The sequence below is a fragment of the Exophiala viscosa genome (assembly GCF_022695815.1).
Source record: "Exophiala viscosa unplaced genomic scaffold EDD37scaffold_12, whole genome shotgun sequence".
NCBI lineage: Eukaryota > Fungi > Ascomycota > Eurotiomycetes > Chaetothyriales > Herpotrichiellaceae > Exophiala > Exophiala viscosa.
In genome coordinates this window covers 433304-458861 of record NW_026944364.1, presented here as the reverse complement: position 1 = coordinate 458861, position 25558 = coordinate 433304, and the positions used below count along the sequence as shown (strand labels likewise).

The 25558-nt window shown below is 51.6% G+C and overlaps 9 protein-coding genes across 9 annotated transcripts; 4 read left to right on the top strand and 5 right to left on the bottom strand.

Moving 5' to 3' along the window:
* Window positions 1–698: 698 nt before the first annotated feature.
* EDD37DRAFT_162477 (3',5'-cyclic-nucleotide phosphodiesterase) lies at window positions 699–2890 on the bottom strand. Its single transcript, XM_062809756.1, has 2 exons — window positions 2695–2890; window positions 699–2544 (listed from the first exon to the last, which is right to left on the bottom strand). Exons 1-2 carry the CDS (start codon window positions 2782–2784, stop codon window positions 820–822), a joined length of 1815 nt encoding a protein of 604 aa, XP_062666507.1. The 5' UTR covers window positions 2785–2890; the 3' UTR covers window positions 699–819.
* Window positions 2891–3577: 687 nt separating this feature from the next.
* On the bottom strand, window positions 3578–5395 carry EDD37DRAFT_162202 (concanavalin A-like lectin/glucanase domain-containing protein). The gene is made up of 3 exons (XM_062809749.1): window positions 4804–5395; window positions 4448–4753; window positions 3578–4400 (listed from the first exon to the last, which is right to left on the bottom strand). Exons 1-3 carry the CDS (start codon window positions 5243–5245, stop codon window positions 3625–3627), a joined length of 1524 nt encoding a protein of 507 aa, XP_062666506.1. The 5' UTR covers window positions 5246–5395; the 3' UTR covers window positions 3578–3624.
* A 547-nt stretch (window positions 5396–5942) lies between these two features.
* On the bottom strand, window positions 5943–7176 carry EDD37DRAFT_162200 (3-oxoacyl-reductase). Its single transcript, XM_062809748.1, has 3 exons — window positions 6462–7176; window positions 6290–6367; window positions 5943–6235 (listed from the first exon to the last, which is right to left on the bottom strand). The coding sequence occupies exons 1-3, from the start codon at window positions 7025–7027 to the stop codon at window positions 6007–6009; spliced, it is 873 nt and encodes a 290-aa protein (XP_062666505.1). The 5' UTR covers window positions 7028–7176; the 3' UTR covers window positions 5943–6006.
* Window positions 7177–7892: 716 nt separating this feature from the next.
* Window positions 7893–8526, top strand: EDD37DRAFT_162211 (uncharacterized protein). The gene has a single exon (XM_062809750.1). The coding sequence runs from the start codon at window positions 8102–8104 to the stop codon at window positions 8486–8488; it is 387 nt and encodes a 128-aa protein (XP_062666504.1). The 5' UTR covers window positions 7893–8101; the 3' UTR covers window positions 8489–8526.
* A 618-nt stretch (window positions 8527–9144) lies between these two features.
* Window positions 9145–11069, top strand: EDD37DRAFT_162270 (phosphatidate phosphatase). Its single transcript, XM_062809751.1, has 3 exons — window positions 9145–9182; window positions 9237–9747; window positions 9799–11069. Exons 2-3 carry the CDS (start codon window positions 9593–9595, stop codon window positions 10973–10975), a joined length of 1332 nt encoding a protein of 443 aa, XP_062666503.1. The 5' UTR covers window positions 9145–9182; window positions 9237–9592; the 3' UTR covers window positions 10976–11069.
* A 584-nt stretch (window positions 11070–11653) lies between these two features.
* EDD37DRAFT_162194 (sensory transduction histidine kinase) lies at window positions 11654–16310 on the bottom strand. Its single transcript, XM_062809747.1, has one exon. The coding sequence runs from the start codon at window positions 16059–16061 to the stop codon at window positions 11811–11813; it is 4251 nt and encodes a 1416-aa protein (XP_062666502.1). The 5' UTR covers window positions 16062–16310; the 3' UTR covers window positions 11654–11810.
* Window positions 16311–16789: 479 nt separating this feature from the next.
* Window positions 16790–18367, bottom strand: EDD37DRAFT_640531 (uncharacterized protein). The gene has a single exon (XM_062817251.1). It carries the CDS (start codon window positions 18196–18198, stop codon window positions 17122–17124), a length of 1077 nt encoding a protein of 358 aa, XP_062666501.1. The 5' UTR covers window positions 18199–18367; the 3' UTR covers window positions 16790–17121.
* A 939-nt stretch (window positions 18368–19306) lies between these two features.
* EDD37DRAFT_569308 (Ca2+:H+ antiporter) lies at window positions 19307–21743 on the top strand (the record flags this gene model as incomplete). Its single annotated transcript, XM_062814218.1, has 2 exons — window positions 19307–20122; window positions 20172–21743. 2 exons carry the CDS (start codon window positions 19307–19309, stop codon window positions 21741–21743), a joined length of 2388 nt encoding a protein of 795 aa, XP_062666500.1.
* A 1227-nt stretch (window positions 21744–22970) lies between these two features.
* EDD37DRAFT_659639 (gaba permease) lies at window positions 22971–25192 on the top strand (the record flags this gene model as incomplete). The annotated part of the gene is made up of 5 exons (XM_062819055.1): window positions 22971–23107; window positions 23170–23387; window positions 23711–23842; window positions 23890–24482; window positions 24548–25192. The coding sequence occupies 5 exons, from the start codon at window positions 22971–22973 to the stop codon at window positions 25190–25192; spliced, it is 1725 nt and encodes a 574-aa protein (XP_062666499.1).
* Window positions 25193–25558: the final 366 nt, after the last annotated feature.

Below are 25558 nucleotides of genomic sequence, written 5' to 3'. Positions count from 1 at the left end.
GGGAGGCAGTGAATCCACGAAACAAGGCGAAGATGCGGCGCCACGTGAGTTGAAACGGCACACAGAATGGTGTGGGAGGAAAGGACGATATTGGGGGGGGGTTGTTCCTCTGAATGTACCTCGTATGCAGCATACGGCTACATCGACATCGTTCGATACGCAGATCGCTATTGGCACTGCGAGAGAGCCAAGCACGACGGACGAGACCACCTAAGCTATTTGCTACCACGTACAAAGTGCCCATAGCATACAGGACCATTTTCATTCATGAAGATCACCCTGGCTGCCTCGACTCCGAGACGATGCGGCGCGTTGCCACCGAGGCTGCGGCTGATCTTCGTCTGCGCTGGCTCGACTTCTAGAAAATCGGTTGCTCAAGGCAGTTGCTCACAAGCAACAAAGAAACTTTCGGCCATCATCGACGGATAATGCTTTTCATTGTGTGGGGATCCACGGTCGACCTTTGTCGAGGTTTGTGTGAGGTGTCCACGGATAAAACAATGGGCCGCTCGTGGCTGACCATACGAGCATTGATGTCTGTCCAGCATGACCTCGCAGGGACAAGGCTCAAGAGCATAGCATACAGATGGCATGTGTACTATTGCTGGCCACCCACTATCACGCGCTAAATTGACTTGGGCGAAGATACCTCCCACAAACTGATCATGACCCAATGACATAAAGTGACATCTCATAAGTACAGGGCACAGCCTTTTGCGTGCACATCAACCGACAACAATTCTCGCAACAGCCGAGCAAAGGTATGAGGCTGGACATCGCCACACACACATCCTTCGCCCAACGTTAGCGAGGCGCACTTCAAAGCCATATGCTGTCTCCGTAATGCGTGACGTCGAAGCTGACGCCCAACCCAGCGTCCTCACCCTGCGCACGCAGTTGTCCCAGAATGATGTCTCCCGGACTTGGACCGTCCATCAACGTATCCTTGACATGAATGACATGCACTGCTACCCCTTTCAATGGCTCGGGAAATCTTTCTCGTTGCGATGACATTGACTGTGAATGTGAGTGGTTTGCAGCTGTGCCGGCATGTGGAGGTGCACTCGCCACCAGCGAAGGCGAGCCAGAACCCGGCTGGAATTGCACAGACCGGCCACGACCAAATGTGGGCGAAGGCTGCGCAAGATTGTTCGCTTCTCGTGACACCTTTCTTCGCGTTGATGATCCCACGCGTGTCCCAACATAGCTGCCTGGTAGCGGCGGTTGAGGCGATGGTACACTGTCGAAATTGGTAGGCCCTAGTTCCGGCGTGGTCGCAAGGTCACCATTCAGCGCCCTTTTGCGTTTTTTCTTCAGGTCGCCAGGCGTTGGGGGCTGTCTCATGCTCATGTCCGGAACCGCAAACTCAGGCTCTCCAAATCGTGCGCCAACGCCGTTGAAGTCTTGATCACTGTGCTGCTTCGATTTGTTAATAACACATTTTGCGAGGAAGCTTAGTTCGGCAATCAGATGTCTTGGACAAAGGTGCCCGTACAAATCCTCGTTTCGGACGCTATCATCGTAGGAGCATTCGATAAAAATTGCTTTCAACACTCCGCTGACTATCTTGCCCGCCGCATCATCCCACACTGTATGATTTCGTGGGGACATACTGACCGAGTCAGGCTCCACATCTCCGAAGATGAGGATCTCATTGCCTGTTGTGTCATTGCGGATGAAGAATGCCGAACTCGAAACCGGTTCGAACATGTGATTCGGGTCCAGCATCGTTCCAGGAAGATTAGAAACAGCCGGTGTCATAGGAGCACCGCCCATGGACATTTGTGGTGTCCCTTGGGAGTATCCACCAGCGACCTGGGTCTGTTGTGTGAGGGCCGCAAGATACTCACTGTCGGAGATTCGAGACATGCGCCTGGATGGGAAATTGTAATCTGATGCGCCCCAGCCGAAGGAGTCGTTGTGTTGGTGAGAGGAGCTCTGTCTGCGACGAAAGTGGCATTTGCCATGGCTGATACCCCAGCATTTTGTGGCTAGACCGTCGCAGACATTGACGTATCCACGTGCTTCACCTGAGCCTAGTCGAACATTGCCGCCCTCGATCAACCTCCGGTATGTGACAAATCCCACTCCGTTACCTTCATCTGACAAGTTGGGCCACAGCCAGTCGTTGAAGATATGGTTCTTGATTGCGTCGATAGTGGAAGGGAGGGCGACAATGGCTTTTGCTTCTCGGCCATACTCCAAGGCCGGGGTATTGATGGCCATACCGGAGAGATGGTCTATGTGAGGATGCGTGATGAGGAAGGCATGAAGGATCTCTCGAAAGATGTGTAGACCGTTTGCTTTGGCCGATATATGGGGAAAGCGTATGCCTGCGAATGGTCCCTCTTCAAGTATACGGGAATAGCCCTTGGGTGGTAGGTCTTCCGAACTGATTGGCATATGTCGTTCAAGTATGCGAATAATGTTGGCTAGGTGAGAACCCGCATCGACCGCTATCATAGAACTCTTGCCCCATTCCGTTTGTGGTGTTCTCACAAGCAGGCCTGTTACGTTGTCCTCCCGTGGTCCGCCCGAGGATCCCTGTGACCTTAGTCAGTAACGGTAACGAACATCTCTACCGAGGCAGGTATTCAGCAACGTGTCGACGTAGGGAGCAGGCTTGGTGGGCTGTGGAAGCTGCGCCAGAGCACAAGCCGCCAGAATCAATGTCGCAGTCTGAGCAACACATACCAGGACTATGACCTGAAATGATGCTCCATCTTTTTGGCCGAGTACGCGAAGCTCTTGCTCAGCTTCGCGTCGAGCATTCTGCTCGATCATTGATGTTTGTCTGCAGCACCAGTCCTCTTGTGTTGTTTGTTTTACCCCCACCCGTAACACAATGCCTTTGTTCTCTGTTCTCTAGCCGTGGCCCACTTCAACAGCCTCGCTAATGGTTTGTGTATCGGGATTTCGTGTCGGCCGTTTTCGAAGAAGAAGACTAGGAGCGCATATGATAGAAACCGGACTCATTCAAGTGGGCATGCTGATGTAGTGTCAGAAGCGGAAGGTACGTAGGCAACGAAAGGGCTAGTGATCATTGCACACGACGCAAGGACACGGACTGGAATGTCAAGCGCGGGCGCCAAAGCTAGCAACGGCTGTACTCGTGGGACACGAGCTGTCAGATCCAAGGGATTGACATGGACGCCAGTGAAGTAGTCTCGATCGACGTGTGTTGTAGGCTTGTCGCTGCACTTTGGTAAGGTTCAACTGGGATCCCGCAGCCAATGTCGGTGACTTCCCCAGGCGTACGATAACCTGCATCACCGATCACATCTCCGGCCATGCTGGAGCACACAAGGGACGCGCACGGCAGCGTTCGTTTCGACAATGCTCACTAGTATTGCTGATCATGATTCGAAGCAAATGTTGACGATTGGTGCTGACTTGTTCTTTACAACGGCGACTCCACCACCGGGATATTTTTCCATAGCGACGGATATGTAACTATTGTAGATATCCGCGAAGCATTCCTAACCCCCAACCGTCTACTCCGTACTACCAGCGGTCATCTCGCACTTTGAACATGACAAACTTGACGTTGATGGCCATGTTGGTATACAAACAACGTGTCCAGAGTACAGGTTAAAGACATAATTTCATTTCATAGGGTATCTCTCAAGTATGACTCGGTCCAGCCGTTTCACCTACGGCCGCATCATAGGTCGGAATAGGTGGTTGATCGTCTCGTTCTTCGAGCAATCCTCGCCTTTCATCTCCACCACTTTCACCACTACTTCGCCGACTTTCCGGAGGACTGCTATATTCTGGAGGTGGGATGATTTGTTGCCCCATGGGCGTGTTCTCGACGGGCTGATGCTGGATGTCGCCAATGTCCAGAAGATCATTCCCTTGATTGGGAAGATCTTGTGTCGGGATATGGGCCAGATGTGATAGTGATATATCTGTTGGTCGTCGTATAAGTCCAGGATTACCTGCGGGAAGACCGAGTCGTGCAAGTCCGCTGCGCGTCCTTGAATGGCCTGGTTCGTAGGCAGGCTGATAACTGCCCTCCCTTCCTGTCTCGAGCAAGATGCTACCTTGCTCACTGCCATATGGCGGAGGCGGCGCAAGACTTCCGGTCATTGGTGCCAAACCCCATTTCTTCACATTTGCTTCGATAAAAACAAAGCCCATTTGTCCGAAGTTGACATGTACTGTACACGGCCCGTTGGCTCCGACTGTTGGGAAGAAGTTCTGAGTCTTGAGGTTATGCACAACCTCGTCAAGCTTCTTCCCGTTTCGTGTGAAGAATATGCTTCCGGTGCGGGGACGATATCCAACACCAATGACATCTCCTTGCACATACGCAGGGCCATAGAGTGTGCCGTTGAAGGGTTGATTGTACCTTCGGTGTCCGGTAGACACGTATGCCACAGACGTTTTATGGTAACCTGGTATCGTTAATGTGCATTCGTTGTGTTAGAACGAGCCAACTCACCTGGTAGTCTGAACAGTGGATACGGCTTGGTTGTCATTCCAATGCTGATCAGACTAGTCTCGGGTTTATCATATATTTTGGCCTCCCAGTAATACACCTCGTTTTGCTTCGGGACTGGTAAGTTGCTCTGCACGCTGCATTCGGAGTCGAAAAACTCGATCTCGGTTCTGGCTTCAACGAAGCAATTTGCGATCTCCAACTCGGGTTCGAATTCCCAGGCAGAGACTCCTTTTTCTTGTATTGCCAGAAACTGCGAGAGTGAAATATCGGTATGGACAGACTCCGGCGGATTTGCTTGAGTAAACGCTGCGTTGTCGTTAGATATCAAGCTCACAACAATGTTCTCTGCTGCCTACCTTTTGCTCTTAGATATTCCGTCCTTTGCAATTCGTCCATCGTCTCCAAGGCCTCGGCCTCCTCATGCGCAAAAGCCTGCTCATCATCGAATTCACCGGGTCGGCCTATTCGATCCAACAGAATGCGACCCCGGGATGTGTATTTGAAAAAGAAAAAAATAGCAAGAACAAGCACGGCAACGCCTGCTGAACCAAACGCTGACAATATACCGATAAGAATTCCTCGGCCTGTTGATCCGCCATCATTAATGTTTATGACAATCGAAGTAGGAGAGCCATCGGCGTGAGGCCGGAAGCGACCTGACCTCCAGCCATTATGGTCGCCGAGGGAAGTTATGGAGGAGGTAGGATCTGAGGATAGAGATGTCGTAGAAGGTCGCAATAATGTATCAAACGTCATCGCCAGTCGCTCATTTTGGATCTGCTCAGCTCCGGGCTGCATCGCTCTCCAGTATTGTCGTCGATAGGAAAGGAAAGGGAGAGGGAAGGAAGCCGGATTGTGACGGGTGGATGGAGGAAGAAGGGACGATCTGCTCTTGCGGGGTCTAGGCCGAACCAGCAAGCTAGACGAAGGATGGGTGGTATTCGATATAGCCGGACTCGAATCAAGCGCACCTCCAGACAAACAACAGACAAGAAGCCACCATGTTGCAAACTCGTGGGTAGTCCTTAAGAATGAGTGAGTGGGTGAATGATGGGTGTTTTGAATGGCATGAGACCTTTAGGGCGGATCGATTTTGATGGAAGGTGTTTGACAGAAGGTGTAACTTATCGGGGTGACGGATGAAACTTCATGACACCCAATATTTTGGCGAGGGCGGAGATCGCAGATGCACTTGGGAGCCCGCCCGGGCCTCTTGTCAACAGTGGCCTATCGATTGTCGTCCCCCTAAACGGGTGTACCATCCAGTTGGCATACGCACCAGCCCCGCCTAGGGGCCCAAATCGATATGCAGATGACGACACCCGCTTTTGGATCCAAGACTCCGTGGAATATATCACTGCAAAGTCCGGAGATGTCAACACGACGACGGATACATGCATGGAAATAGGACGTTATTTCACCAGGATGTAAGGGCTGAGTTTGATTATCCCAACTGTATCTCGGTTGTATACTTGTAAGCATGGTACCATTCTGTTTTCGGACTGTCGCACCATCGCTAGAAGTGCATCAGGCTTGGGACACTTAAGTCCTCGCCCATACTATATCTTACTACCGCTCTTCCTCTTCACTCTCCAACCTGTCAATGTTGACCCGCCATCAACTTCAATGACGTTGCCCGTCATGTGCGAAGAGGCAACACTGCTGAGGAAAAGGATGATCCCAGCAAGATCGGACGGTTTCCCTACTCTGCCTGTAGGCTGTCGTTCCAATAATGTGTCCATGTACTTTTGGATACCGAAGTTCGTCATGCGTGACGGGAAAACACCGCTGCAAGGTGAGATTAGCGAGGGAAAATGCTGCAGAACTTCGGGGGAAACTCACGGGCAGACACAGTTGACCATGACATTGAGAGGAGCCAACTTGGAAGCCTGCAATTTGGTTAAGTGAATGGCGGCGGCCCTACAAATCGTCAGAAAGAGTGTCGGTGAACACTGGATCAAAGCAAAAGACCCGTGCTTCAATGGCACAGTCTGTCGCCAAAAGGGATACTCACTTGGACGGACCGTAGCTGAAGGTGCCTGTTCCAGGAGCAGCCAGGCCTCCATCATCGCCCGTAGTGACATCGCTCGTCATGATGCCCGCCATGGACGCGATATTGATCACCCGAGAGGGCATATCAGCGGAGGTGTCCTTCAACAACAAGTCGTGTAATCCGGCAGTCATGTAGAAGATGGACTTGACATTCAATGCCATTACTTTGTCCCAACCGCTCTCCGGGAAATCATCGTATGCTGCTCCCCAGGTGACGCCAGTATTGTTGACCAGGACGGTCAAGCGATCAGTTCGCTTCTTGACCTCCTTGACCAGGGCATCACACCCAGCTCTGTCCTTTAGGTCCGCCACGATGTACTCGCACTTGCCCGGCCCAAGCTGATTTAGTCGATCTGAGGCCTTCTTCAATTCGGACTCTTTGCGGCTTGCGATGTAAACTTTGGCACCGTTCTGAACGAATCCTTGAGCAGCCATCTCGCCGAGGCCAGAGCCGCCTCCAGTTACGAGAACGACATGGTTGGCGAAGTTGTACAGCGCTGGCACGCGAAGGTCTGCAGTTGAAGTCATGTTTCCCGTTCCGGTCTCTGCACTCTGCTCTATCTTGGATATATCAGGGAAGATAGACGTGACACTTCTCCTTGAAGAAAGGGCTGTAATGTGAGCAGGAGAGGTTGATGAGATTACCGCGGTTGAAGCCTCTATCCGGAAAGCGAGCGAGGCGAGCGAGGTTCATATCAAGATGACCAAAAACATACTTTCTACCTCGGTTGTTTGGCTGACCTGGACTCGAGGATCGCGTCCCCACATCGACTCCTCTTGTGGCCCGGACTTTCGTTGGTTCGCAGCATGTAATTGTTGAAATTTGATGAGCAGCTATACAGAGATCATATTGATCAATAAGGATATCTTGAACTCGACGAATTGTGCTCCTACTTCCAAGTCCGAAGAGGTCACCAGTAGAACGATCGAGGAAGTGTGGCTGCCACTGCAGTCAAACCACGGTGTTGGCTCTTTTGCTCTGCCGCAAATTCATCAAGTCCTTCTGGCGGATCATTTGACACTTTCTGGGCACTTGGGCGCAAAGTCATCTTTGGCACGCAAGCTTTCATTTCATCAGCACGATCTGATTCATAGACGCAACAGCACGAAGGATCATACAGTTCCTGCATTTGGTGTCACGGCAAAAGTTCTAGAAACTGGCACAGAATTCTCTCGACTTTAGCGACAATTCCGCGGCCTTGCGAGTCAGACCAGGAGAATGAGGTGATCGGGCCTCATACCACTGCGGCAAAAGTCTCATGAGTCACTCCCAAACTCGGCATTCTCATCGGCTTGGTCCACGCCACTCCTGGTTGACTCTCACCACCACAAAGCCTTGTGCTGCCTAATGTGGGTATACAACACGCGGGTATACCCAGCAATTGTCACGTCTTATGGTGTGCTTCGAGTTTCTCTCATGTGACTCAAGGTCTGCCTGTGCCGTCAAACAGACTCATAATTCTTGCCCGGACTATACTTATATCTCGTGCTCCTCCAGCGTGTGCTGCTTCTCCCCTTTCATGCGTTGCGCTCATATGATCTCACACAACAGCACAGCCTAGCCACTCTCGCTCATACTTCGTCCAACAAACACATTACCAAATGGCACACAAACATAACCGTCGCCGGGTTCGACCCCGCAGTCGTGGCTTCGATACACTTCACTTCATATTCGATGCATCAACCAACAACATCATATCCTCCACAATCCCATCGTTACCTTTCCCATCTACAACGCAAGGCCCGAGCCAAAGGAGTGTATCTCTACCTACAAGTTTACGAACTCCCGGCGCGAGTCTGGCATCGAGACACTGGCATAACCGATATCTTGCCTGGCAAAATCGCGACGTGGCACAGAAGCAAGAAGCTGCCAAGCTCGAGGCCGAACAGATCAAGTTGTTTGGAGGTGAACCTGGCGATGATGTTGGCCTTTGCTACAAGATGCTGGAGGTGTTTGAGCGTATGAACTGGATCGACACCATGGAGTAGAACAATCACGAGATTCATGACTTTGATTTTGTATGGTGTTTGGGAACATTTGATGAATGGGTCTGCAGGAAGGAGACTACTGGAACTCCACTCCCTGGAACGACATAATCATATGGTTTTTGATGCTCGACGCGTCACAGTTGAAGAGATGGACCTTCAATTGACAGTAACTGGTGCTCGCGTGTGCACCCAATAGGGCTTTCTGCGTTTGAGCTCGTTGCTGCAGTGGCGCAGGATATTGTATGGTAACGGTCCAGGCCATCTCACCCACTCATTTCATACTGCAATGCATCACTATTCTTTTCCTTTTGGACAGTCCGCTGCACCTCGTGATGTGTTGATCGTGCAGATCGTGTGGCTGCGTAGTGTGGCGTCGATGCGCTGGCGCCACAATTCGTGTCAAGGTTCAAGGATCAGGCCATGACGCATCCCGAAGCCTGATCTGATCTGAAATTGCTTGTGCGCACTCGCGTGATCCTCTCTTTACAAAAGTCCCTCGGCCGTTCTCCTCGAGGGAAGAGCTCACCTCTATCTACACTGGCAAGTAACCTTCCTTCTGGATTCTAGATGTCCTCACGTTGCTTGCTCTTCTCGAACGTCCAGACTGCAATAAAGATGCTTGACTTCGGAGAGAAAACAAGCCACAGGGCAACGTCAGCCAAGTTAAGCCAAGCATGGCCAAGCAGTTAGCTTGGTATGGCTTTCCTGATTCCCATACTGCGGATCGAGCCTTTGTTGATGATCACAGCCTCCTTTCCAATCATTGCGAGTCCAGGTCCGCTCAGTCCATGCAGGCGGAGTGTTGTCAAACACCAAAACAAGGCATGAAGTGTTTTCCCCAGATACTAACGTACCATACCTGCGTCATTCGTGGATACTAACACAGTAGATTCACTATTGTTACATATGTAAGCCTCGCACCTCAACGTGAAGCAGAAGTGCATTTCGGTCTTCCATTCACGACTCTCTCTCGCTCAAGTCACGCGATCGAAGTGACTACCAAGCGCGTGAAGGCACTTCCTGTGCTTCTTGACATTGATAGCCTGCTCGCATCTTTTTCCTGTGCTGCACGTTTCCCATCCTTCCCCCGCGAACTCTTCAGCCATGGGACTCTTTACCAAACGAAACAAGACTCCGGCTCCGGCAGCCACTGATGGGCAGACCAAGAGAAGCCAGCGATGGGGTTCAGACAAAACTCAACGACCTGGCTTCGACGTCGACTCTGGCAACTTCAACCGCAGACCAACATTCGGTCAATGGTAAGTCATCAGCATTCACCTCCAGCGGAAGACACACCTAACACTACTCAGGCTCAAGTTCCACTGGATCGATATTTTGACCATGATTGCAATGGGCGCTGTTGGACTTGGTGTTTACGAAGCCAAACCAGCCCCAAGCCGTTCCTTTCCCGTCACCTTCGTGGACGGAGAAGTTGTCTACCCTCAATTCGCCTATCCTCTGCGCCATGAGATCGTACCAATCTGGCTCGCCGCGCTCCTGGGATCCCTCATTCCCATTTTCGTCATCCTCTGCATGCAGGTCCGCATTCGATCTTTCTGGGACACAAACAACGCAATTCTCGGCCTTCTCTACTCATTGATCGGCGCTGCTGTCTTCCAAGTATTCGTCAAGTGGCTCATTGGCGGGCTTCGACCACATTTCCTGAGTGTCTGCGACCCAGACCCAGCTTTGCTGCAGGCCGGTGGCACAGGCTACGGAAATATCATGTTCCAACGCAACATCTGCCGCGGCGACGTTGATCAGATTGATGACTCGCTCGAGTCCATGCCGTCGGGCCACAGCACCGCTGCCTGGGCTGGATTTCTCTATCTCTATTTCTACCTGAACGCCAAGATGAAGGTCTTCAGCAACTACCATCCCGCATTCTGGAAGCTCATTGCACTTTACTCTCCTCTTCTCGGTGCCACCCTCATCACCGGCGCACTTACGATCGATGAGTTCCACAACTGGTACGACTGCCTCGCAGGTGCCCTCATCGGAAGCATTTTCGCCATCTCCGCCTATCGCATGGTCTACGCCTCCGTCTGGGATTTCAGATTCAACCACATTCCCTTGACGCGACACACCCCGTTCTCATATGGCGCAGGACCAGCAGGTGCCGGCGGTTTCGAAGCTGCCGTTTTCACCCGACAAGCAGGATGGGGTTACGAGGAAGCTTATGGTGGGGCTCCATTTGACGCAGCACACAATCTGCGAGGACAAGCAACTGGTTTCAATACCGGCGCACAAGGTCTCCACTCCCACACTGGTCACCACGGCCATAGGAACGGCGACATCGAGCATAGCGCCGGTCTGAACGGCGCTGATGGGTATACCAATGGAAATAGCAACGGCTTTACAAATGGGACCACAGCATCAGGCGGCTCGCCTGTAACGAATGGAACCGGAGCGGTCGGTTCTGATGGAAGATATGGACACCACCGAAAGAGTCTGGAACGTAAGGCGGTTCCTACCAACCAGTTGTGAGCTTTTGAGTTATCCATTTATGAGCGTCACCGAGCATGCTGCATTGAGCATAAGAGTACTGAACATGGAGTATTGAGCGTGGAGCTTTGCTTTAGTACGGGTCATATGTCACATTGAGGTTTTTCAAATATCATTTTCTTGTTCAGCAGAAGCTGGCCCGCGCAGCACCTTGATAGCCAGCGAGCATAATGAAGTGTACAAGAAGTGGTCATTCAGTAATGACAAAAAGTACTCAATCTGCCATTCTGTCCCCATTGTTCAACTTATCTCCCTTCTCAAACTACGATGTTTTTACGCTAACCTGCATCTTGCACGGAAGACATCCATCATTCTGTATACTACGGATGAAGAACTGTCATCAGAAAAGAGTGCATGAATGTGATTTGCTCGGTTCGTTTTGGTCTATCATGTGTCTCATCATATGCAGGCTAAGCATAACGATAGCCTGTACTCTCGTCGGCAATGAGTATTCTGCACTCAATCGAACAACGTATTTCTACTCCGATCGCCTTGTGATGTGATACTTCTCACAAGCCGCTCGCTCGCCCACTCGACCTGAACCATAAAAATGTTCCTTCCTCTGGCAGGGACATGCCGCCTCTTACACAATGGGCCCTTCTCCTATCCTGACTCTTTGTTCACTCTCACCAACGAGAGCGCCCGACATTCTGCGAGCATCAACTATCTTTCTTGAATATTCAACATCGACCATGGCCGCCGCGGTGCCAAACCGTCTTCCACAGCCCCTTTCTTTGACGGAATGGTGGAGCAGCGGCGCACGATATGTGGGGACCCGTCATAGTTAGGTTGTCCTCAGACCACCAAGCTTTCTTGCTCATGTAGGCTTGCGGACTTCAACCGTGCCTTCCAGTTTTGAGACCTTTTCGATAACGTCCTTGATTTTGGGCACGAGGTCCGGGATTCGAAATGGCTTGCTGACGACGTCGTCGATACCGCTCTTCAGAGTCATTTCGATTTGCTCGGCCCTTGCATTCGCCGTTACCGCTATCACAGGTATATGCGCAACCAGTTCGCCGGAACTCTGCATTTCGCGGAGTTTCTTGGCGCAGGTCTGACCGTCCATCACGGGCATCTCGAGATCCATCAACACGACGTCAATATCCAGGCCGTTTGTGACACGTTCTCGATAGAACTTGGATTGCCGTATCTTGTCAATAGCCTCGCCGCCGTGATTGGCAACGTAGACGACACAGCCGATCTTGCGTAGTTGCGTGGCCAGAACTTTCTGATTGATGAGGTTGTCTTCCACGACCAACACATGCACCGGAGCTGAGAGCAAGACTTTGCTTGAAGCATTCGATTTGGGAGGAATGGACTGGGTTGTTTGTGCAGACGAGATATTCGGTGTGCTGAGGTTGGGCAACAGCGCCGGTCTCGTGCTCTTCTTCTGCGAAGCGGACTCGCCGTCAGACTTACCGTCAGGATCTGGGCTTCTCCGAGCCTTGACGTAGAAAGCGAATATGCTTCCTTTTCCACTTTGAGATGCGACTCCAATTTCACCTCCTTGAAGCTCTACCAACTCCCTCGAGATGAACAACCCAAGGCCAGAACCGCCGTACGTGACGTGCGTACGAGGACTGGCTTGAGAGAATCGTTGGAAGAGCTGCTTTTTCTCCAAGTCATCCAAACCACTTCCGGTGTCTTGTACTGCAAAATGGACGAAGAGTGGCTCTCCCAGACCCCATTCACCTCCAGCAGTCACATCTTTGTCTTTCAAGGAGCGAGAGGGGATATATGTCAACCTCCACTTGTCCTCTTGCGAAGGTTTGCTTTTCGAAGCCCCAATGTGCATGCGTACCACGCGAGTTTCTTGCCTAGCGGTGAATTTTATGGCGTTGGTCATCAGGTTGATCAGGACTTGCGAAAGTCGGTGTGGATCCAAGCGCACCCAGTCCAGCCGTAGATTGGCATAAGAACGGTCGATGTTGATATCGAGCTTGATGTCGTTTGTCTTTAATTCTGCATCGAACATTTTCAGAACTCTGTGGACCACAGTTATTGGCTGTGTGTCTGTTGGCGACACAGCCATCATCGCCGAATCCAGCTTAGACAGCGTCAGAACGTCGTCCACGATCCTCTTTTGATGTTGGGCGCACAGGGTGATGGTTTGCGCGGAATCAATGGTGAGTTCAAGTATATCCTTTTGAGGTCCAGACAACTGAGTCGTTTCAGCTAACTCACCCAAGGAAGTTGTGATGGAGTCTGCACATTGCAGAATTGCGGACAGCGGATTGCGCATTTCATGCGACGTGGTATCGATGTATCGCTCCTGTTGCCGTTTGAGCTCAACAGCCTCCTCCATTCTGCGCGTCTGAAGGCTCTCTGCGAATTTTTGTGCGCTAATATCGGTCATGGACCCAAAGATCCGATGTGTTTGACCGTCTTCGTCTCGTTCTGGTGAAGCACTCGTGAGAACCCACGTCAATCCCGTATTGCCGGGTTTATCACGCCATGGTGTCTTAAACCGGAACTCCAGCGACACTGCGCACCTCTTATCAAGCATAGTCTTCCACGCTTCGCGCACTTTCGGTTGATCCTCGTCCGCCACGTACTCGATCCATTCGTCCTCCACCATGAGATCACGTGGAAATGATGTGATACTATACCACGCGTCGTTGACGAAGTTGATCTTCCCATCGGCATCACCTATGAATATACCAACAGGAGCTAGTTCGGCCATTCGAGTGAACTTGTTCTCCGCTTCGACAGCTTGTTGGGTCCTCGCGACCAGCTGGTTGTTCAACTCGATTCGATCTTGGGCGGCCAATTGAGCGGCTCTTTCACCTTTCTTGATCTCCTCCTCGAACAAGACCACAGATGCTATAGAAGTTGCCAACTGTCGACCAAGCAGCTGGACGAATAGATCATAGTCTTCGTCATAAGGCCTCCTGGGATTTGTAGCCATGACGAGGAATCCTAATGTAGACTCACCGGTAGTGGGCCGCACGGGGGCTATGACCACAATTTTTGACGGATCTCCGAAGCCTCGCCATTCAATGCCCTCCAACATTTCAGCCTGAAGTGTGCCGTCGTCGACTCGCAGCACGATTGGCCGATCCGTGGTCAAGGCTTGTCGAAATGAGGATGCAAACCCTGCAGTACCCGTTTTCATGTCGATGACTTCAGGTGCGGCTTTGTGTCCTGGAGGTATCCCAAGCGCACCTTCCAAAAAGCACACTTTGTTCGATGCTCCGCCACTTGAAGTTGAGGACGCAGCATCATTGTCCGAAGTATCCTCATTGAGAGAGTATACCAAAACCATAGGCGCGTCATACTCATTAAACTCCAACCCCTCGAGCAGCAGGGCCCAAAACTGGGGTACTTTTCGCGCCGCGGCGATTCGCTCCCCAATCTCGCGGAGTGTGAGCATACGACGTTCGGCAATCTTCCGCCGCGTCTTTTCGAACGCAGGATTGTACAGACCAACTACGCTCCCGTCGTCGCCAATCAGGGGTATAATGGACCAAGAGAAATAGGTCTCCTCCAAGAAGCCGTTGCGCATGATAAACAGACAGTCATCATCCTTCATCGTGGCTTGGGCATTTTTGAAAGCGCTATCAAAGACATCTTCGATGGCATCCCAAATTTCAGCCCACGCATCTCGATAGCGCATTCCCATCAGCTGTGGATGCTTTTGGCCAGCAAGCAACACATAAGCTTCGTTATAGATCGCGATATGATCGTATCCCCAGTACATTGCTGACGGATGCGGACTCGCCATAATCAAGTTGCACATACCACGAAGATCGGGAGGCCAATTTTCTATAGGACCGAGACTGGTACCTGCCCAATTGACACCCCGAGCAAATTGGACGTGCGATGGTAGGGACGGCGATATGGGTAAACGTGTCCAGTCAAAACAGCCTTTATCTCCAATCGGAACAAGCAATTCGGTATCTGTTCCCGTGCTTGTTATTTGCGGCTTTTGATCTCTAATTGGCGACGCGGACCCCGAGAGAAGGTCGGCGCATTTGACGTCCCCAGCTGATACTGGAGAGAGGGGCTCTGGACTGCCTGCCGATGCATCTGACACGTCGATCACCATATCCTGTAAAGCATTTGGTATGCGTCCACTGGTTCGGGCAGGAAGATCGAAGTAGCCAGTGGACGCAATATCTCCGCGCCCGGTTCCAGAGGAGGAGACGGAACCCAAGCCCTTGAATTGCTGCATATGTCCTCGGGCGTAGATCTCGTGCATCGGCGCAGGCGAGAAAGGATGGGAATGCCCATGGATCACCTTCAATCGTTTCCTAATGAGAGAGCTTTGCCATAGTAGGCCAGCGAAGGGAAAAGTCGAGACCAGATCTGAACCTACTGCTGGACTTGACACCCATGCCTTGAAATCGGAAAAGGACGTTCCCAGGTCAAGTAACATGGTAGGATCTTCCGACCTTCCTTGCACATGGTCCAAAAGCGCCGGCCGGGATTTCAACGCGGCATTCCCGAAAAGGATCGGGAGCCCAACGATTGTCTTCATTTCGTCCATGACATCCACGACAAATGTCGGTCTTTCATCCAATTGCAGATACTCCCCCAGTGCGACCGAATGCAACAACTGTGCTCCGCTGGGTACCCGTGGATCTGAAGGAACCCTGGGTCTGGCAACGTCACTCTGCTCGGCACCTGCATCCTCACCACGAGGAGACGACCTGATCGGTATTCTTGTTCCCACGAACCCTCGCCCCGCGACGGGGTTCTTGACCGGTGTCATGTTTTCTCCTTGATTGAACACACTTGCAGCTACTTCCAGCAATGATGTAGACTTCGCAGCTGGGGCTGACTGGTTGGCCAGGTGTGATGATGGATCGTCCGTCGGGTCTCCCTCTTCCCATTCCGCATCCTGACCACCGTGATGGTTGTCTGTCATGTCATGGCGTTGGAGATCTCGAGGATTAGCGGAAAAGGATCGTTTCGCGGTCTTAGTGGGAGGGACGTCATGCGACGGAGAGCCGGATCGTGAGACGAGTGACCGCTTTAGTGAATGAGATAGACTCTTGTCCGCAATCGGATGTTTTGCAGGGAAAGCGCCAGTTAGGTCTCCGGGGGCGTGCTTGGGCGAGGTCATAAAGCCCTGTCATTCTCTGAACGAGACAGGGAGGGACGAACACCAAAAGATGCGCGCGCGGAAAGACCGTTTCTGGCGAATGATGAACGGGTGTCAAAGGGAGGAGGTAGGCCAATTCGCAGTCGAGCGCCAAAGTTTATGGAGGACAGGAACTTGAGTTAAAGGGCGTCGTATGCGGCGCCGACCCAGAATTTGATCAACGATTGACTGGGTTCGGTCTGATCGAAGGACGAGTAAGGTTGCAGGGATCAAATACCAGGAAGTCTAATAAGAGCCGCAGAGAATGTTCACAATGGACCAGACAACCGCTTAGAGTTCTGTGAAGGACGAGGGAGAGGGACACAATCGAAGGAAAGGAAGAGTGGCGTCTGTGTCCACGTCGGTAGGTGACCTTAGGATGCGGTATGGGTGGAAGAGGCCATGAACCCAGAGAATCAATGATATGAAAATTAAATGGTGTTTATGTTGGACTCCTGCGTAATGATGTGCTTGAATTGATCATGGGCGTTTCTCCGAGACCACGGATGGGATTTCCTCTGGTTCGTTCAAAACCGCATGGCGCACCGCGGGAGGGAATCCTGACCCTAACTTAGGCTCACCGATTTCATTCGTGTCGGTACGAGCGGGGATCTGGAGAGTGACACACGGCCAGTTCTGCCTACTGGAGTCTGGGACTCTAGGAGTGATTTTCGGGGGTGGGACAGATCAAAAAGGGGCCAAGCTGCTAACTAAACTCATTTATGGTTCGGTACACGCCTTAGTTAGGCTTTGTTGTCCGCACTTGTGTTGTGCTAATCGATCTCGTGGAGAGGAATCTGGAACTCATGTTGACCGAGGCTACTGTTTCGATATTACCAGTACATCCCAAGCCATCACTCGGGACTGTAATTTGTTTTGATGCGTCTAATTAGTCTTCTCTTTCACGTGCATGTTCTCACTGCGTTTGATGATGCCCTTCATATACTGTGTAAAGTCCTCAAGGAAAGGATACCAAAACATACTCATTGCGGCCTCACTTCGGTCAGCCACGCACGTCTCGCACAGTTCGATCACTGCCTATTCACTCCAGCAAGAGACTCTCTCCATTTCTCAGCTCGACACATTTGATCTTAGCAGCCCAATCGTTTGAACCATTAGTGTCTTCAATCCCTGCGGCATTGAGCTGCGACAGTGCATCTTGCACACTTCTTTTCTTAATCTTCAAGAACCGTGCGACCATCCCGGAGCTCGGCTTGTCCTCGTCGTGCGTACCGATCCAATATTTGGCCTGCAGGACCTTCTGGGCCTTGACCGCGTTCACTGCTCCCAAGTTTAGTTGCGTGGCCCAGGCGAGGGAGACGTCCTGCAGTCCATGCAAGAAGGCCAAATTATTCAGTCGAGGCCAAGCCGTGCTCAACGTCGACGCTGTTGAGGCCTCTATCCCGTGCGGCGTATATATCAAGGTCTCGGCTGTGGAGTCTGGCGATTGAGGGTTGCCGAAACATACGAGAACCGCAGAGTGCAATGATCCTAGGTCGAAGCTCGTCATTAACCTGCTGATTCCTATCCAGTCAGGTAGTGGGGAATGACTGGTCGTCCGCCAATCCGTGCCCTTGGAAAACGTTGGCATCTCGATCACAGTTTTGAAGTGTTTCCATGACCGAATCAGTGATGCCGCCTTCTTCGTTGCGAAGACTGGAACACTAGGATTGAGCTCGATCAAAGTGTCTCGATGACAATGATCAGTAAACTCATGCGATACAGCGACGGCATCAATGTAAGACAACAGTGGCTCCGCCGGGACATGCATTCCGGACGAGGAGAATGTGTGCTCACGCTCCAAGTTTTCAGCTTCGCGGAGGAGCTCCTCCAGTTCGGAGATCGTCTGAACACTGCTCCGAACGCCGTGCCATTGCTTCGAAAACCACGCAGACAAGTCTTCCTGAGATCCTTGCAACCATGGATCTATGAGAATATTGTAGCGAAGACGACCAGGCGGGGGAGATTTATGACTCGGATATGGGAGTGAAACCAGCCACGTCGTGTCCGCGTTGAGGTGAGTCAATATAGGTCTCTTCAATTCATGAGCGCTCCGGAGAGAGCTTCGCAAATCGCTTTGCAGTTGAGATGCTGCCTTGTCGTCGACTTCAGGATCCATGGGTGATCAAGTACGCGAGATGAGTATGTCAAGTATGATTTGGGATACATCAGCAGTCCATCGCCATTTTTCGTTCGTCTATACTCTCTATCCCTTGCGTTTGGAAAAGGCTGCAAATATATCTCGGCTTACCAGATGAGGCGAATGAGGATGTGCATTACATTACCATGATGTAGGCATCATCATGACTCCGCATTTTAGTCGATTGTACTCCGTACCAATACCACGGTAAATCATGTGAGAGACCGTTGGGTGACTTGCGACGACCTCGCGCCCATCATAGAGGTCTCGCATCCCAAAGATTGGAGCCCTTCACACCTCAGCAGACAACATCATCGCCGTCGCTGCGTACACTAAGCACCCGCACCTTGGTGATGGGTCATACCAATATGATAGGCCGAAGATACGGGCCATCCAGGCCAAGACTCTTGTAGAACTCCGCGTCAGATAAGATATCCCAAAGTAGCATAGCGCCTCGCCCTGCTTTCCTCATTCAACATTGGCTCTCGTTTCCGTTCCTGCCTCAGCCACTGCCTCAAGAATCAAGATTATCAGTTAAGATAAAGTACATGTACTTCTTGCCCCTACCAATCCACGTCGACTGAAAAGTCCTTTGCTTTTGTCCTGCACGCCCTCTCGAATACACAACTGCAATACAATCAGACAAACATCAAGCCGTGTAACAAAGCAATCCAGCAACTTCCTGACAGACTTAAGAAACCGTATCTTCCACTATCTCCGTTGCCTGTCATCTTGTCGCCCGCCATTACGAGTACGCTGATCTAGGAGACTCGGCACACATCATCCGCCTCTCAAACAGGCTTGGACGCGTCGACTTTAGTGGGACCTGGGCCACTCAATTCAACGACCGAAGACCTAAAGCGAGCGCACAGCCTCTCTGAAAGGACCCCGGATAGCCTGTGGCTACGCTCTTGCGAGGCTCGCCTTTAACTAGCACCTTCTGCCTCTTATAGGCTTATTAAAACTCCTCCGCACTCTGCTGCCTTCTCTCAAACACTCACATCCACCACTCGTCCATCGACGACCTGCTTTGAAAGCAAGTCTGTTAAACATTTCAACATTCCCCTTTACACCCAGCCATACGCCGATGGTCGACTCAGCTGACGAGCCTCCACTGTCAAGTCGTCTACACTCATGGGCTAGAACCAGACTACCAGCCCTGCCGCTTCCGTCCTCCCTCGACCCTCCACGACCCCGAAGCGAAGACCCTGTCGAATCCTCCCCCGAACCCCGAATCGACAACAGAGATATCCCATCCCACCATGCTATCCACGAAGCCTCTGCAGCTGGTCCTGCAACCTCAGACCACCACGTTGACGAAGCGGATACCCAGCGACAAGATCTACCGTCTGTGGATAAGAAAGGAGATGGAGCGCAACCTGCCACCATAGGAAATACAACCACGGAGGGCAAGGCTCCCGTGCTGGATCGATTCATACGAGATGTCAAGCGCATCCTTTTTTCGAGCTGGGTCAACTGGCTCCTTATCTTTGTGCCCGTCGGCATAATTCTTGGAGTCCTTGTTGACTGGGCTCACGTCGATGTTGTAAGCCCAACCGTCGTGTTTGCCATCAACGCAGTCGCCATCATCCCTCTGGCATCACTGCTGGCATATGCCACGGAGAGTGTGGCGATCAAATTGGGTGACGCCGTCGGAGCCTTGCTCAATGTCACCTTCGGCAATGCTGTCGAATTGATCATCTTCATTATCGCACTTGCAGCGAAGCAGGTCCGCGTCGTTCAAGCCGCTGCCTTGGGGTCAATACTCTCCAACCTGTTGCTGATATTGGGCATGTGTTTTGTCGCCGGTGGTCTTCGATTCCGAGAACAACTATACAACGCGACTGTGTCACAGATGTCCGCTTGTCTACTCTGTCTGAGCGTCCTCAGTCTACTCTTGCCTGTAAGTACCCGTCGACTGAACCACGAATGTCTTGCTGACCCATTTATAGACAGCGTTCCATGCCTCTTTCTCCAATACCACCACGGCCGACCACGTGGTTTTGAAGGTCTCAAGAGGAACCAGTGTAGTCCTTCTCTTGGTCTACATCCTTTACTTGCTGTTCCAACTCAAATCACATGCATTCATGTATCAGAGCACACCTCAACATCTCATTGACGAAGAGTCACATCCCGGTGTCCTGGCCGATATCTTGAATTCCAGCTCAAGCGACAGTTCTACTTCCAGCGACTCCGATTCTGATTCTAGTTCTGGCTCATACACGACAGCTAAACGATTTCGACGTGCTCTGCGTCGGAAGAGACGCAAGTCGACCTCGAGCACCAAAGACAATGTGTCGCTGCCGGTGTTCACTCGAAGCCCATCTGTTTTGACAGCGGCGGGCGGCTCATTAGAGCATACTACCTCTCCGACATCCCGGGAACTCGAGCCAGTCTTTAGTGGAGATGAAGCCGATGTTGACGGGGAAGATCGATCAGCTCAGCGACGTTCTCGTGCAGCGGCAGTTCATTCTCGCGACTTTGAAAGCAATGCCCAACAGGATCACTTGTCCGAACAGTCGAGAAGGCACCGCAAGAAAAGCAAGAGGACCAAACGATCCAAGAAGGAAAAGGAGAAGCAATCAGACGTCGAGAAGGAGAACACACCTATCGTTGAAACACAAACAAAAGACTCGTTGTCCACCGCCAACACGCTTTCGCCCCAGGTTGGCTTCTCAGCCGACGTCGAAGAGATTCCGACTGATGGTGCTGCGAAGCGACCCTTCAACATCCGCAACCTTTCTGAAGCAGTGAGGCCGGCATTCAGCTCGAACGTGTTTCCACACCATCAAGCTCTGGGCCGGTCTCTCGCATTACCCATCCGTCCTCTGTCACAGGCACGGCCTAGCCCTCGCGGCTTGCGTCGTACTTCCTCGATGCCGGACATTCTGCATCCAACACTCTCCAATCCACGGTTGCCTGCAATGACAGTCCTTCCTACGCAGAATGTGGCGCCCTCGGAAATTGGAACTGAGGTGGCAATAGAACAACTTGTCGAAACACAAGAGCATCTCTCGCAGACTTCGGCCATCATCCTGTTACTGGTTACTACTGGACTGGTTGCTATCTGTGCTGAATTCCTTGTCGGCAGCATCGACTACCTGATTGCGAACAGCGGGGTCAGTCAAGCATTCATCGGTCTTATTATTCTCCCCATCGTCGGCAATGCAGCTGAGCATGTCACCGCAGTGACAGTGGCTGCCAAGAACAAAATGGATCTGGCCATCAATATTGCTTTGGGTAGCAGCATTCAAATCGCACTCTTCGTCACCCCATTGATGGTTATACTCGGTTGGATCATCAAGACAGACATGAGCTTGTACTTTAGTCTTTTCGAGACGGTCAGCTTGTTCGCCAGTGCTTTCATCGTCAGCTTTCTGATGATTGATGGCCGGAGCAATTATCTGGAAGGCTCGCTGTTGATCGCCGCATATGTGATCATTGCTGTGGCAGCATTCTTCTATCCCACATGTGATCTCAGTTCGGCCAGTGGATCACTTGAGGGTCTCGACGCGGTGTGTTAGGTTGTCACTGTGTATCTGCTGTACAGAAGCATATCGATATCGAACAAAGACTAGGGCTTACGCAATGACTCAATGTGTCGTTGCCAACAATGAGTATGCTCTTTCAGCATCATCGATCAATGCGCTTTCCATGGACTCCTTGGAGAAGGATGGCGTATTGCTTGGTTTGCAGCTTTTGCTGCTGATTGCACACATTCTCTTCGCAGAGCAAATATGCTTCGCATTGTATCAACCATCAGGTGACCGGAGTTCGAGGACTGATGGCTGATGTTTGCGAAACGCAATATGATCAATAATATGAACCTTCAAAATCGTCTTTTATCATCCTTGTCACTGTTACCAAGTTGTCTCACCAGGCGATCGCGGTGATGTCCATTCCCTTCACGCCACCAGCATCTTGTGGCCAAGCAAGTTTTGCCCGTTTCGAGCAAGTCCAACCACTTAGTCGGGGTGTTTTGTTTCAGCCGTGCGCTTTTTGGTCTCAAGGTTTGTAACGCTTCCCCTCTGGTTTCCCCATTTCCCCAAGGTCTGAGGCACTCCCTACGAGTACTTTCGTTGGGCCTAGAAGGTACCGGTAGCAGTGTACATTATTGAGCTTTCAAATTGAGGTTTACCTCTCCGCACGGCAGCCCTGGGACTTGAACATCCCCATCGATTCTCATGAATCGATTTGTAAGAAGGTGTATGCGGAGCGGCATGTTTCTGCTCGCTGATTTGCGTGCCGCATGGCCTGGTGCAGGCTAACGCCAGATTCGAGAGCACGGTGTGGTAAGACTTGTGACCCAGGACCTGGTACGAGATACCTGGCAAGCAGATGATAGGCAAGACCGATTCGCTAATTTGATGCTAGATTGTGCCCTGCCAATTGCTATTCGTCATTACCAACACACCACATATCTATCGGCCTCGTTATCAGTTCGGCCACCTGCTTATACCTAAATTGTCCAATATTCCTCCAACCAGGTTCAGTCAATATCAGGCAACCCAGGATGACCTGCTCCGCAATCGGTTTTCGCCGGCATCGACTTTGGATCGAGAAGGTATTGGTGCATGTATGGGGTCCTTCTTATTTAGACCACGGCTTGTCACGCCTTACGGAGCCTTTGCCATCGCCGTTGTCCAAGTCGCAAAGCAAAGCAATTCATCCACCCTTCGACTCTGCCTTCGTTGACGCTTTCGAAGCTCTAATCTAAGCGGTGTCTATCTGAAGCTTTGACTGCCACAGATATGGCCGCAGACACGAAGGTCACATCGACTGGTGCGCATGGCGGCGACCTCGAGGATCCGACACAGCGACGTAGCTCGGTTGTCGTGGACAAGAACCTTGCCAGCGAAGAGGATGCCGCTGTTCTCGCGAAGATGGGGTATGTACACTCTCTGCGCGCGTGCCGTCGTTGGCAACTTGGGGTGCTGACAAGCGTCGCAGCTACAAACAAGAGCTTCGCCGCAACTTCAGCATGATTGAGGTATTTGGCATTGCATTTGCCATTATGGGGTTGCTCCCCTCGATCGCGAGCACGCTCTCGTTCTCGATTCCAGCGGGACCTGTAGGCCTTGTCTGGGGGTGGTTCCTTGCTTCAGGTTTCATTTTCGTTGTCGGTCTTGCGATGGCGGACCTCGGGTCAAGCATGCCTACAAGTGGAGGTATTTTGATCCCTTGTTTTTTGATCCTTCCCCAGCGAACACTAAGCAAAACTGCAAGCGACCCGCTGGACTTGTACAAACCACTTCCACATGTTCTGATCAAGGGTTTTCGATCTTCCATCCACATGAAATACCCAAGATCGTGTCGATGAGGCTGACATGTTGTGAATGCTAGGCTTATACTACTGGACCCATTATTAGTTGAACCTGTTGAATGGTGAAAGCATGCATGATCCTCCCAGCTACTCTGGGGGGAAGGCCCTAGCTATATAGCCATAGGGGCTGATTGATTGTATCAAAGATACAATCATACATCAAAGAAGACAATAGATGTGAGGTGAGTAGGCTCTCTATCCAACTTTATTATGCTTCGCCCAAGTGGAGAAACATGCTTAGTTTCCTCGTCGGGTACAGCAACACTTTGGGTCTGGTGGGTGGACTATGTTCAATTGACTGTACGTCTCAAGGCTCTCAGCATCATATCATGCTAAATTAGCCACAGATGGATTTGCACTGCAATTTCTCTCGATCATCGTGATTTCCCGCGACGGCAATTGGACACCTTCAAACGGGGAGGTCTACGCTACCTTCCTGGCCACGATCGTCTGTCACGGCGTGATCGCCTCGACAGCCGCCCAAGTCATGGGCAAGCTTCAGACGGTATTCGTCGTGATGAACTTCGTTCTCATTTTTGCGACAATCATCGCTTTACCGATCGGGGCGAACAGTCGCAACAGCGCCTCGTACATTTTCACGCATGTCGAGAACCTGACGACCTGGCCTTCGGGTTGGGCATTTATGTTGTCGTGGTTGTCTCCCATCTGGACGATTGGCGGCTTCGATTCGGCTGTGCATATCAGCGAGGAGGCGGCGAATGCCGTCAAGGCGGTCCCCCTGGGCATTTTGTTCTCGATCGGGTCGTGCTGGCTCTTCGGCTGGATCTGCTGTATCGTCATTGCGGCGTGCATGTCGCAGGACCTCGAGCACATCCTGGGTTCGCCGTTCGGTCAGCCCATGGCTCAAATATACTACGATGCGCTTGGGAAGAACGGAGCGATGGGGTTCATGGCCCTCCTGATGATTGTCCAATTTCTGGTGAGTTCTTGACTGGGATCGTCAATCATGGTGAAGGAATCCTGCTAACGTTCGTTGCGCGGTAGATGGGAATATCCATCTTGGTGGCCGCGTCCCGCCAGTCATGGGCTTTCTCTCGAGACGGAGCCTTGCCGTTTTCCAAATTCTTCCGACCCATCTCTAAGCGGTTCGGATACATTCCTGTCCGTACAACCATTGGGTGCGCTGCTTTGGCCGCAATACTAGGATTGCTCTGCCTGATTGCGCCAGCAGCTGCATCCGCGCTGTTCTCTCTTGCCGTCGCGGGCAACAATCTGGCTTGGGGTACGCCCATCTTGTGCAGAGTTGTCTGGGGCCAGAAGAAATTCAGTCCAGGACCGTTCTACACGGGCAAAGCGTCGACATTCATCGCGTATCTGGCTGTCACATTCCTCGTTTTCGGAACGTTGCTCGCCATGTTCCCCGTCGGTGGACCCAACCCGGATGCGGACAGCATGAATTATACCTGCGTCATCAACTCGGCGATTTGGGGTGGTGCCTTGCTGTACTATTACATCGACGCGCGCAAATGGTTCAAGGGTCCTCAAATAACGATCGATGTGGCTGAACTCACTGAGGAGCAGGAGGCGGCGTTGCGAGAGGAAGGGCTCAACGTGGAAGAAAGGGATGGGAAGGCCGTTATTGGAGGAGGGAGTGGAAACGTCAGTAGGGCTGCCGACGAGTCAACGTGAACATCCGGGCGATTGCAGGCCAAGTCAATAGATACCCTGATGTGTTGGGAATGTGTGCATTAAGGGTCAGTTAGGAAGGCTGAGTGAATTCATGGACTTCTTGAGAACAGGATACCCGGTGCGCAAGTAGTTTAATTCAATTATGCTGTGGGGCAAACGAGGCTGTTGCAAAGCTATGAGCACCAGTAGTCGTCGAGCCTGTTTCCAGAAAAAGTGGCACGATTCGCCCACTGTAGCTGGTCAGGTTCAAATAGATACCATTCTTATTGTCATTTCAGAGTCCTTCACACACAACGATATAGCGTTAGGCTTTGGCAGAGCGGAGGCCATCAGCTCTACCGTACAGTGCTTCTATCTTGCTGTCGA